The 12,051-nt window shown below is 44.7% G+C and overlaps 1 protein-coding gene across 2 annotated transcripts in view; it reads right to left on the bottom strand.

Moving 5' to 3' along the window:
• Positions 1–12,051, bottom strand: part of MORC2 (MORC family CW-type zinc finger 2) — a 38,767-nt gene that overhangs the window by 3,965 nt on the left and 22,751 nt on the right. For both annotated transcript variants that reach the window (XM_057411315.1, XM_057411324.1), the window contains exons 10-22: positions 11,039–11,118; positions 9,211–9,293; positions 8,261–8,346; positions 6,065–6,205; positions 5,385–5,539; positions 5,115–5,243; positions 3,055–3,160; positions 2,657–2,789; positions 2,248–2,322; positions 1,717–2,103; positions 1,190–1,330; positions 1,044–1,098; positions 146–287 (exon numbers count right to left, since the gene is read on the bottom strand). In XM_057411315.1, coding sequence (XP_057267298.1) covers positions 146–287; positions 1,044–1,098; positions 1,190–1,330; positions 1,717–2,103; positions 2,248–2,322; positions 2,657–2,789; positions 3,055–3,160; positions 5,115–5,243; positions 5,385–5,539; positions 6,065–6,205; positions 8,261–8,346; positions 9,211–9,293; positions 11,039–11,118 — 1,713 coding nt within the window. The remainder of the gene's footprint in view (positions 1–145; positions 288–1,043; positions 1,099–1,189; positions 1,331–1,716; positions 2,104–2,247; positions 2,323–2,656; positions 2,790–3,054; positions 3,161–5,114; positions 5,244–5,384; positions 5,540–6,064; positions 6,206–8,260; positions 8,347–9,210; positions 9,294–11,038; positions 11,119–12,051) is intronic.

Here is a 12,051-nt window from a genome sequence, read left to right on the forward strand (position 1 = left end):
ATGAAGCAGCTGGACATTCCTGAGCACATATACACTCCCTGACATGACAGTAACATATCTGTCTTCTGCATCTATGGAAGTAAAAAGGGGTCTTCCTCCTGAAAGCAAAGCAAGCCTCCAAAATCCAGTAGCTAGAGATAGTTACCAGCGATCCCTTGGTGTGGTGTCTGTAGGAACATAATCAAACTTCACCTTCCAGCGTACTGCATGCTTGCCCATCTCCACAGCTGTGACACGGCCTGTGAACCACTCCTTGTTCACACGCACTTCCACATGCAGCCCTTTATCTGCAAGGAGGACAATAGCAAAGATGACTGCAAGCATTTGGATGCTGGAGAGCACATTTTGCATGAGCTCTAGAGAAGACTCTCAGTTGGGAGCCAACCTAAACCTGTGACAATTCCTTCAAATGGTACACAAATCATAGCAACACTGTCACACAGTTCAAATCCTACTTAGAAACATTAAGATACCAGATATGGCATTTTCAGACAAAAGGTTTCCTCTGTACTCTGGGCTATTTGACATGGGCTTTCCAGGCCCATGCTGGCCAATTTGCCACGGGTTTGCAGACAGCTCCTTGGGAAGAAGCTGAAGAAATGCACTGCTCTGACAGAAGGTGCAATACATCCTGGTTATCATCTTTCCTGGGGATCTCTTGGTCCCTCTTCCCTCACAGCAGTGCAGCAGGTCTAGATACAGTCCTCAGCATCTCTCAGCTAACATAGCTCCCTGACCCATTCAGTGAGGAAGGGTGACATCAGTCTACAGCATGCAGTCAAGCATCACACCTGTTAACGTGATGCAGGCCTCTGATTACAGATCTTCCCATGCTACAGTTGCCTCTTTTCTAACCAAGGGGGTCCTGGACAAAATGTTTCATGTCAGTTAGTCATCTTGGGGTTTGGGACCCAAATTTACACTAGTTCTTACTTTAAAAAGCTCATTAATGAAATCACATGTTTAACCAGCGAGTCTAGTTCTGCAACAGTTCTTTTCCACTGTGGTAGACACCGGAGGCAGTTCAAGGGTTCATTTCTCACCTTTCTGAGATTTCTTGAGTTCTGCCAGCTCTTCTTCTCCAGCACTGTCTGTAAGCTGTGAGGAGAGAGCTCAGATTAGCTGCCTCCCACCAAGATTATAAACACTTGACAAATACCTTCTGAAGGGGAAACCAGTGCACTCTCACCTCTACCACCACCTCACTGGAATCCTTCTCTTCTTTCACAGCCACAAATTTGCCCCGTTTTGTCTTCTCTTTCTTGTGCTCCTCCTCCTCCTCAGACTCATCCTCTGAGACGTTCAAGATTCTCTTCCGAGTGGTGGAGGCCTGCAGGAAGCAAACAGGCTCAAGATATAATTCCAGCATGCTTCCAACAAACTCCTTCTTTCAGCCAAATTAGAAAAGCCCTCAAAATCCAGTATTTCATTTGGTAGTTCATTAGCTTTTCCAGCAGGTTTTAGCAGGTACTACAGGATCATGAAAACACTCACCCTGCCACTCAACATTCCTTCATTTCTGGGGAAACAGTCTGGTCTAACAGGAAAGAGATGAAACGAGTCTTCATAAGGGGTGTGGAATGGCACCCTAACCCAAGAGTAAAGTAAACGTTACCTTGCACAGGGACTACAGTGCAAATCCCATGCAATAGAGCAAGACAGGCTATGCAGAATAGTAGGTAAGGACCTGACAGTTTTCATCCCAATGAGTCTCACCTGTGGGCATTTGACAGTGGCAGACTTCTTTACTGCTGGCACCTTGGCAGCTTTGGGACTGGGTGTCTCACGTGAGCTTCTGGGATTCTGCAGGGCAGCAGAAGGTGGCTTCGGTGTTGTACCTGGTTTGGCATGAGTTTTTAAATTGCTGTTAGACTTCCCAGCTGTCAGAGCATGCTGGTGTGTCTTGGAAGTGCTGGCCTCCTCCTTGGAGAGCATGCTTGCCAGTTTGGGAGTGCTGATATTTGGCCAAGCTGAAGAGCTCTTTTTCAGCTGCATGGTGGACTTGGCCAGAGGTACAGATGGTGGTCTGCTGGGAGCATTCTTGATTACATCAGGTAAAGGAGGAGATCGCGGGCGCTGAGGTCGGGTTGGTGACTGGGTGTTCTGAAACAAATGAGGGTACAGAGAGAGAAAGACACCAAGAGTCTGTCAGTGCTTTTCAGAGCAGTTAAGGACAGCACAAATAAGGATATAAGAAAATAAGGATAGCTAAGGACAGTACAAATCCTACAGTGGTATCGCACTTACCTCCCCTGCAGGCCGTGTGGTCACATCCAGAGGCAGTTTCTTTAAGTCAGCTTGAGATCGAATTGGAGTGGTTTTCTATAAAAAAAACACCGAAACTCAGAAAGGCCCATCTTTGAAGGCTGTCAGGGCTTGCCTTAGCCCAGCCCTGCAAACACTTCTTCAGCTTCAAATCAACAACTGTTAGAAGGTGTGCTCTGTGTCCTTCAAGAGACATCGCTTCATCCAAACACCAGCAGTCCCTCCCATTTCCCTAGCAAACTGAGATGCTTATTTTCTGTTATTAAAACCACCCCTGCCACAGTAAGGAGCACAGGTGGCATAAGAGGCTGAGACAGAGGTGATTGTCTAGTGATTTGCACTAGGAGGCCCCTCAAACATGCTGTGCTTAGCTGGAGATGTCCAGATTCACCTGCAGAGCTTCCAGCTTTTCCTGCTCCTGTCGGATTTTCTCAGCCAGTTGTTTCTGCTTCTCTTCCGGTGATTTCAGGTCTTTCTTCAGAGTTCCCAATGGCACCTTCTGCTTCTGCTCTGCAGCTTCACATCTAGCAGGACAGGAATGCAAGACAATCTCAGTAATGACAGTAACCTGTGCTGTCTCACTCATACAGGATTGATTGTCCCCACAACCCATCCCAAAGGCAGCAGTAAAACCGTCTTCCTTTCTGCAGGACACACAATCTCAAAACCAGTAGTTTTCTTCTTGGGAAACACATGTACAATTTAAGGATCAAAAGCACAGTTGTTAAAAAATAAACACATGCAGATAAAGCACACTGGAGGAAAGTCTTTACATTAACTGATTCTTACCTGTCTTGTTCAGGATCAGGGTTCATGGAGCAGACCCAGCTATCAGGGTAATTCTTCTCCACTGAACTCAGCTGGAAGGGGAGTGTTCGCCATTTCAGACACACATCTGTTAGACAAACACTTTGCAAGTTAGAAATACACATCCTGAGTCACAAAGTCATTTTTTTCTGTAGCGCTTCTCAACCCTATTTGATGCCCAGGGACCACCCCAATTACCATATATCCAGTGACTGTCAGAGTAGTGGCCACAAAAACAAAAAAAAAAAAAAAAAGAGAAAAGCACAGGATCTACTGAGCCACTTCTTGCTTCATGCTCACAAAATGCTTGCTGGAAGACCTCAAATTTTGTACAAGGCATCCATAACAAGGATCTGATGAAGCCTGGGATCAACTGATACTAGAGGACCTCAAACTCACTGCTGCAATGACAGCATGTACAAACCAAACCGAACAGCCAGTCCTGAAATCACTGCTCACCTCAGAAGTCAGGCTCTTGCTGATTAACAACACAAAAGAAGTCAGAGATTTATCCACTAAAAGAAATACTGTCCTGGGTTCAGCTGTAGCAGTTATTTTATTCCTTCTTAGTAGCTGTTGCAGAGCTGTGTTTTTGACTTTAGACTGAGAACAATGCTGATAACACACCGATGTTTTAGTTGTTACTCAGTAATGCTTACTCCAATCAAGGACTTTTCAGTCTCTCATGCTCTGCCAATGAGGAGGGACACGGGAAGCCGGGAAGAAGCAGAGACAGGACACCTAACCCAAACTAGCCAAAGGGGTGTTCCATCCCACAGCACATCATGCTCAGTATAAGAAAATGGGAGGAGTTACTTGGAAGGCCCAGCTCGCTGCTCAGGTCGGGCTGGGTATCGGTTGGCGAGTGCTGAGTAACTGTATTCTCTCCCTTTGTTACTTCCTTTATCATTATTATTACTGGTGGTAGCAGCAGTGGGTTTGTGTTATACCTTAGTTACTGGACTGTTCTTATCTCAACCTGTGGGAGTTACATCCTTTTGATTCTCCTCCCCATCCCTCCGGGAGCAGGGGGAGGAAGAAGGTAGGGAGTGAGCGAGTGGCTGAGTGGTTCTGAGTTACCAGAGCTGGGCTTAAACCACAACAAATACTTACAATATCTAGTAAGTTTTAGATTAACCTGGAAGACAGATTTGGCTCCGAGAGCATTGTCAGAGCTTTGCTGACCTACCAGGAAATCAACAGCTTAGGAAAAAAAGTTTTGCCAAGAAAATGGAAACATTCTTAAATGAGTCTCTGGAAGAATGCCCAGAGCAGAAGACCAGAAGAATGACAGGAAAGCCCCTCCTCTTTGGGAGGAACTTGGAAATGACTGAGAAAACTGTTAAGGCAAGAGTGCCTAACAAAGTAATTCCACAAGACTGGCCTCATATTCCTTGTTACATTCTCATATCAAAATCCTGTGGGGAAATGAGGTCAAGGGAGTTTGGTGTCCCTCTACTAAGAGACAAAGTTGTTGTGTTGAAACCTCCCTTACACCAGAGTAAGGGCTTAGCCAAATCTGTTCAGAGGTGCACAGAAGAGAACTTGCACTGATTTTGGAAGTCGACTGTAAACAGCTCCCTTCTGTCCTCACACCTAGTACCGGTTAGCAAGCCTCTGCATCAGCATACGAATTACTTGGCCACTTTCTACTGCAGGAAGTTTCAGATCTTATTCTAGTGTTGGGGTGGGTGGCTTTGGCGAGTTCCAGCTCATATGACATTCTAAGCCCATCCTCAACATTGCTACTGGCCATACCTGCCCCATTCTGTAAGGGCACCTGAAGAACATCATGGTTAATAAACTGCAGGAAAGCAACCTTCTACCAAGGCATCTAAGCGGACCATCAGATGCAGACAATGGCAACTCACAGAAGAGAAGCCCTAGAAGAGGGTAACGATAGCAAAGCAGTTCTCAAGTCTCCTACCCACATTGCTTCCCAAATCTCCCACCCATGTTGCTGCTCTCTAACAGCAGCCAGAGGTCCCTCCCCTATGCACCAGGCAGGAGCAGCCTCCTAGTCACAGCCTGGCCAGACGTACCACACTGAATTGTGGTAGGGATCTCCATGGCTCTCCGGCGTTTGTAGCGCAGTTCACTAGATGGAGGCTGGTTCCAGTTTGCTGACAAATAACCAAATTCATCCCAGAACTTGATGATACCTCTCTGGGCTGGAAAACAAACAAGTTCCCGCTCAGTACGGAGCCATTACCACAGAAATCACCACCTGCAGTCTTGGCTGCTCTCCCCCTTTGCTGCCCTCCAGCCAAAGTTTCCCCTTCCAGCCCCTGATAACTGTGAAGCTTCATTACCTATAGCAACATCCTTCCAGTACTGAGCCAAATGATCCCCCATGGCCTTCAGCAAGTGTCGATACTCTTTGGCATCAGCAAAGTCTTGCTTATTATGGGTTGGCTCCAGAACCAAATAGGGCACATCCACCACACCCACCACTCCACCACAAGCCCTGGAAGAGGAAGACACAGTCACTAACATCATTCAATTATCAGATCAATTATCAGATTATCAGTGTTGAAAACAGCAGGTTATACACATACCCACCCACCCCTTCCTGCAGGAGTACTGGCTTTAATTTATCAGCTTTCTAAGTCAGATTGGAGCCAGCATACCCCAGCATGTGGGCTCAAATATCTGTATTTGCTTTCAAGGCCTGTTCTCCCTGTCCCTAGAATGAGGTGATATTGCTACCAGTATTTATCAGCCCCAAAGGCTGGCACTGAGCATAAATGCCTGACACTTTAGGTCTGACCAAAATCTGTGTAGACAACTCTATCAAGAAACCAGGGAAATACCGGGCAACATTAACTGTAACTTATTTGCCAGAATCCAAACTAAATGCTGACACAATGGGTAAGCCTCACACTCATGAAGAACAATTAATGCAGAACAAGGTTATTGCACGGCCTGAATTGTACGTAGGAACTCACAAGGCTTAAGCAAAAGGATTGCCTAATAATCTCCAGGAACTCACATGCCACCATCCAGCTGTGGGCCCACCTTCTCATACATCTTTATCAGGCGACTGCAGTTGTAAATGAACATGCCATCCAACTCGCGCTGCTCGATATTCACACCAAAGACAAAATTCAGCTCTTTGGGTTCCTTCAGTGCCCTAAGAGAGAATAAAAAAAAGCCTCAGGAATGTTGAAACTAAAACTAGTTCTTTGCTGTCATTAGAAGTGATCTAGCACCTCTAAGCAGCAGGGGTTTACCAACACCCATCCTGTAGTCTGCTACTGCTAAAAACACCAAGTACTTACTGAATGTGAATAAACAAAATACAAAACCTTTGCAATACAGACACCAACTTAGGCTGGACAGTATCTTCTCAGATTATTTATTTATTTGGATATGGTTTCTCCTTCTAAAATGGATTCTGATTTTTATTTCAGATCTGCTTGTTCAAAAAAATTAAGAGTTACACAGTAGCTTTAGTACTGTGTAGTACTGGTAGGTACAGACTGTCCTCTCCAATGAGATTTTGTTTATATTTTCCAGATGTACATCCCTATGCTAGATAAAGCATGGAAATTAAGATTTTGATACTCAGATTCTGGGAAAGTTCTTGTAATCACAAGTTTTCCAATGCCATCACTCTAAGTTCGAAAGCTGGAAGATATAAGAGACAGCCCAAGCAGAGCTTTTTTTTTCCTACAAATGACAGGATAGGAATTTGCATGATTTCTTCTGTCTGTGCAGCAGATGACATCAATAAAAGTTGGCCTCAAATGTTTGTGAGGAGATACGGATTTCTGAACCTGGATCTCCTGTCTGAACTGTGTCTCCTGCAATGCAGAGAGCCTCAAGACCTCTTTGTGTTACAAATAAAACAAAATCCCCAGGTCTCACAAACAGAACTATTGCTCTTTAACAAATAAAATTAAGTAGGTTCCACAGCTTCCATGAAATCCATGCTTAGGATTTTTCATGATAAGGATCCTCCATTTCAGAATGAAGGTACCATCAAATGTGAGGTTCAAACTTTTAATTACTGCAAGGCTATACCACTGTCCTACCCATCCATCTCATCTCTGACCTGCCTTACTTCCAAATCCCCACCATCTAACCAAATTCTTAGCACTTATGTGCTTTATCCCAGTTAGGAATTTTACTTTTGCTTAAGGGATCAGTTGAAATAGTGGAATCCTTTAAACTGATCTGTTGACTGTCTACTAATATCAAGTATTAAAAGAACCTGAGCTGTGCATGCATGAGCGCTGCACAATAATATTCTGCAGATAGAAGATGTAAGTCTATCTTAATGGTCAAGCATTTCAAAATAAATCCCTGAAACAGATTCATTTCATATTCATTTTCTGTTTAAACCCATCTTTTTGCCCACACAGATGTGTAAGTACCCTGTAATACACCTTCCTTTAAAATAAGTTACTAGAAAAACACATGGAATAGCAGATTTCAGTAATTTTAACAGTAAACATTTGCCAAGGGCTATTGTGAACACTGACAACATAGAATTTGGGCTAGATGTGATAGATCTATCACTGGCAACAAGCCTAGGATAGCTCTGACCTAAGCAGCCATGAAAACCAGCATGCAAAACAACCAGGTGGGAACAAAAATTTGGCATATATAAATCCCAAACTTTCTCACACTCAGCATTTGTTTGAAGAGCATTTTTATCTGGTTACAACTTCATTTATGAAATGCATAAGACAGCTATGTAAAAAAAAAAAAAAACTTATAAAAAAAGTGGAATATTCTTGTGAGTACATCAACAGCAAAGTCAACTGCAACCAGAGCTAAGTGAGAACAATGCCTTGGGATTTCACAGCACTGACTGTAACAGAGCTTAGAAAGTTTTTAGAAAACATCCCTACAATTCTAAAAGCCATTTCACTGTAACATTTCATTGCCTCCCTGAATCTTACCTGCAGATAAAAAAGCAAAAGAATGAAAACAGCTGATGTGAAAACCATATAAACATCTACAGAAAACAAGCCAAATAAAAAGACATCTTTCAGCAAGAGGGGAACAGCAGAAGCAACCAGAAGAGCAAACTCAGTCCCCTTGGTTTAACAGCCAGAGCATACAGGATGCCCACAAACATTTAAGCTCAGAGCTGAACTGCTCCCTCTACCACCCAAGCACAGCACGAGAGATGTGAACAGCCTGGGAAATGCAGAGTTCTGAACCACCCTGTACTCACCGCTGCTTCGCATCCTTGATCCTCTTCTTGACATCAGCCTCCCGGCGCATGGTTATTGCTGAGTTTTGGACTTGGCGTAGCATCATCTGCAAACATGCATGGTACAGAAAAACTGCTGCTGTCAAACTCATCATTTGCTCATTTTATGATTTTTTTTGTCCTCTTCAAGAAGATCTTGAAATGTTTTAAAGAATTCACTGACAGTGGAGAGTGACAATCAGCATGTCTTTACATTTAGTGCAGTGCTTGGTGCTAGCTCATTTAAGCAGCTACAGAGCTGTTTGGAAGAGAATGTCAAAATGCAGCTAAACATCTAAGCTAACTGAAACCAGAGGGTAATGGAGGCACAGGGAAACAGCCAGGGTACTTGGATACTCCTATTTCCATTGGATGCCTATAGCAAGTACAGTGATTTCAAGCTGGTGATACCTGGGGAAGCACTAGGCATACCTGCTGCATGCTCTCCTCCCACCCAGAGGTGGTCTGGGTCTCAGCCTTGCCCCTGCCAAGAGCCATAGACCACGAGGAGGAAGCAAACAGCCCCTCTCCAAAATCTTTGGAGCCAGTTACACAGGCAGCGAAGGGGCATAGCCAAAAAGCACCCAGTTTTACTTCTGTTCAAACACCTTACATTCCCCTGGCCTCTTCTGCAGAGGCTGACATCAAACAAGGTGCCTGGGGGCTGCAGGCTTCCTTCCCTCGCAGGATATATTGAAGAACATCAGCATACTTGCCACCTGGGCTGGAAACCATGTACAGGTGTTGAAGCACGTCCACTGGTGATGACCCCACAGAGCTGCCCAAATGCTGCAAGCAGCTCACCAACTGAAGTCACTACCTGTATCACCTACACACCGGGTGCTACCACTGGGTGCTGACCTGCCAGTGCTGCTCTCTGAGTCAGTCCCCAGTGCCTGAAACGTCACACGCTGCCAAAGCACAGGGCTTACCCTGGACTCCCGCGTGAGGTCCCCACCTAGGCGCAGCTCAAGAGCACGGGCTTTACTTTCTGCCTCACGAGCCTTCTCCTCCGCTGGAACACACAAGGAAAAGGATGATGTCAACCATACAGTACATGCAGCATATACTAAGACATCCACCTAAGAGGTCAGACTTCCAGAGAGCCTTTGCTGGATTGACATGTACAAGGGTACAGGGATAACACAAAAGGGTACAAAATAAAACCTATGAGAGGGCACCACTGACATCTTATAACTTGCTTGGATATCACAGTCAACACCAGCAAAATTGCAAGGCTAAATTCTGCAAAAGCTGTTTAAAGGAAGGATCCATGAAGGAATTATTGAGGACTTGGAAAGAATAAGGATGCACGTGGCCCCGTCTGCTCTGCTTGGAAGCATGTAGGCAGAGAAAAGGCTGTCACAGAATGAAGACTGAGTTCAGGCTTGAAAAGGAGCTACTAAGATGTAATCTTGCAGACATGAAGGGAGAGCACTAGCAGTAAAAATGCTTTTAGCTTTGATAATTGCTAAATTTTGCCTGGAAAAAGACAAATCTGAGCTACAGAGAAAATAGGACACAGAGTTCTCTGAAAACCTGCCACTCCACCTGATGTTTGCACGAAGTTTACCATTTAGAATAAACTCCCCTTTCCACTTCTCCCCCAGACTTCCCGGCAATAGGTACATTTCACCCTGGTATTGCAAGATTCATTCAACAGATTTCATTTTGAGTGAGGAGATCCCTTTCTAAAATTGAGCCACCAGGTGCTTTGGTATATCAGCACCATGTACCTTGCATCTGCATGCTCTGCATCCAAAAGCACATTGTGCCCTTTTAGGTCAGAAGCTTGTTTTGCTCAAAGCTGTACAACTAGTTGAGAGTGATCTTCCTCCATCCTACAGGCTATGAGGTCCACGGGGGTAAACGTGGACTGGCAAGTAGCACCCTTTTTTAAAAAGGAAAAAAAGGAAAACGTGAGCAACTACAGGCAGGTCAGTCTCACCTTGCTGCATGGCAAGATCGTGGAGCAGAAACTCCTGTGCTAAGGCTCATGGACAGTAAGGGGGTGACTGGTGACAGCCTCCACGCAGCCTTCTCTTCTACAGGCTGAAGAGCCCCAACATTCTCAGCCTGCCTTCATTTGGGAGGTGCTCCAGCCCCTGATCATCCTCATAGCCTCCTCTGGACTTGCTCCAGCAGCTCCGTATCTTCTTATGTTGAGGACCCCAGAACTGCACACAGTGCTGCACGTGGAGTCTTACAAGAGCAGAGTAGAGGGGCAGGATCACCTCCTTCAACCTGCTGCTCATGCTTTTGATGCAGCCCAGCACACAGTTGGCTTTTGTGCTGTGAGCGCACACTGAAGTGGCTCATGTTCATTTTCAACCTTGTACACCCAGACCAATCACTTTATATGAAGTGACAGAATAAAAGTCTTACTTTTTGAACAACTGCCTCAACTAGGAAAGAGCAGAAGGAAAATGGAACCAAAAGCTAATGATACACAAAAGGTGAGAGCAGAATTGCAGGGTAATAGGGCAGCAGCTTAGCCAGACTTCAGATGGAGCAAGGGCAGACGGCTGTGACTCCAATCTATACAAGCATTTCCCAGAGGAAATCGTCTTAGGGATCAATGTACATTCCTTTCATTACATGGAATATGTCTGGGTCATTGACAGTCACCGTAGTAACTAATCTCCTGAGCAACCATAATGATCACAGAAGCAAGCAATTGCAGGTCATATCCAGCACGGCACTATCTTCCTGGCTGTTGCTACAGTACAGTCAGGATGCATGCATACCCCCAAAACTCACCTATCTTCGCCATGTGCTCTGCTTTCTTCACCTCTTGCTCTGCACGAGTCTTGAAACGGTTTGAAGTATATTTGTACATCCTGTCATGATTGAAGTTTATGAATCAGCAAACTCAGCAGTAAGGTCAAACCAAGATTTCATCACTGTATGAAAGAATGAAGTCTCCACATGCTATTCTACTCTTCTCAATAGATTCAATAGAGAAGGAGATTTACACATCAGGAACTGAGTGGTTTTCGATGCAATTAGGCAAAAACTTCTGAAATCAGTGATGCTTTAACAGCAGCTGCAAACACAATCCCCTTTTCTGCATTAACCATTGGAAGTGAAATACGCCCATATTCTCAGGGGAAATCCCAGTGTTTCGAGGAATAGCTTGTTTGGAAGAGGAAGGGAAGAGTAAATATATATGGTAAGCTTCTCAAAAACCTCACATTATAGATAAATAACCCTTTCTCCTGCAAATAGCCATTCACAGATGTAGTCTGACAGTGCCCATCACACAGTGTAGCTCAAAGACCCTAAGCGGCAAAGCAACTCTGAATGGATCTTCAAGTTCCAGTTCTAAGGTTTCACGACATTTGTGTGTACTACACATCCGACTCCCAGCCTTGTAAACCGTGCTTGAGACACAGTGGCTTGTTCTACCTTCCCATATCATAACGTGCCAAATGCAGATCACAGACTGACTACTGTAGAGTGAAAGGCAAGTGTGTTTAAGAGGCAGAAGCTTGTGAGTATGCATCACCTCTGTGCAGAGACACATAATTGGGGAAGAGGAGATGACACCAAGAAGGATGATCAGAGTCTGCAGGAACTGAAACTGCCTTAAGACACAAAGTTCTGGATGTTTCAAGAGGCAAATCCCATCCCAAATAACTTTTTATGGAAAAACAAGGCTACAATAATTGCCACAAGACCAAAAAGACATACACTGTGCTCTACAGGGAGGCCTTCTTTGTAGCCTTTTCTATTCTGCTGCAGGAGTAGGGATTTTAAATGTAAATGCCTTT

The sequence above is a fragment of the Pezoporus wallicus genome, unplaced genomic scaffold, assembly GCF_028554395.1.
Source record: "Pezoporus wallicus isolate ANWC-B61680 ecotype Strahan unplaced genomic scaffold, APGP_CSIRO_Pwel_v1 contig_8226, whole genome shotgun sequence".
NCBI lineage: Eukaryota > Metazoa > Chordata > Aves > Psittaciformes > Psittacidae > Pezoporus > Pezoporus wallicus.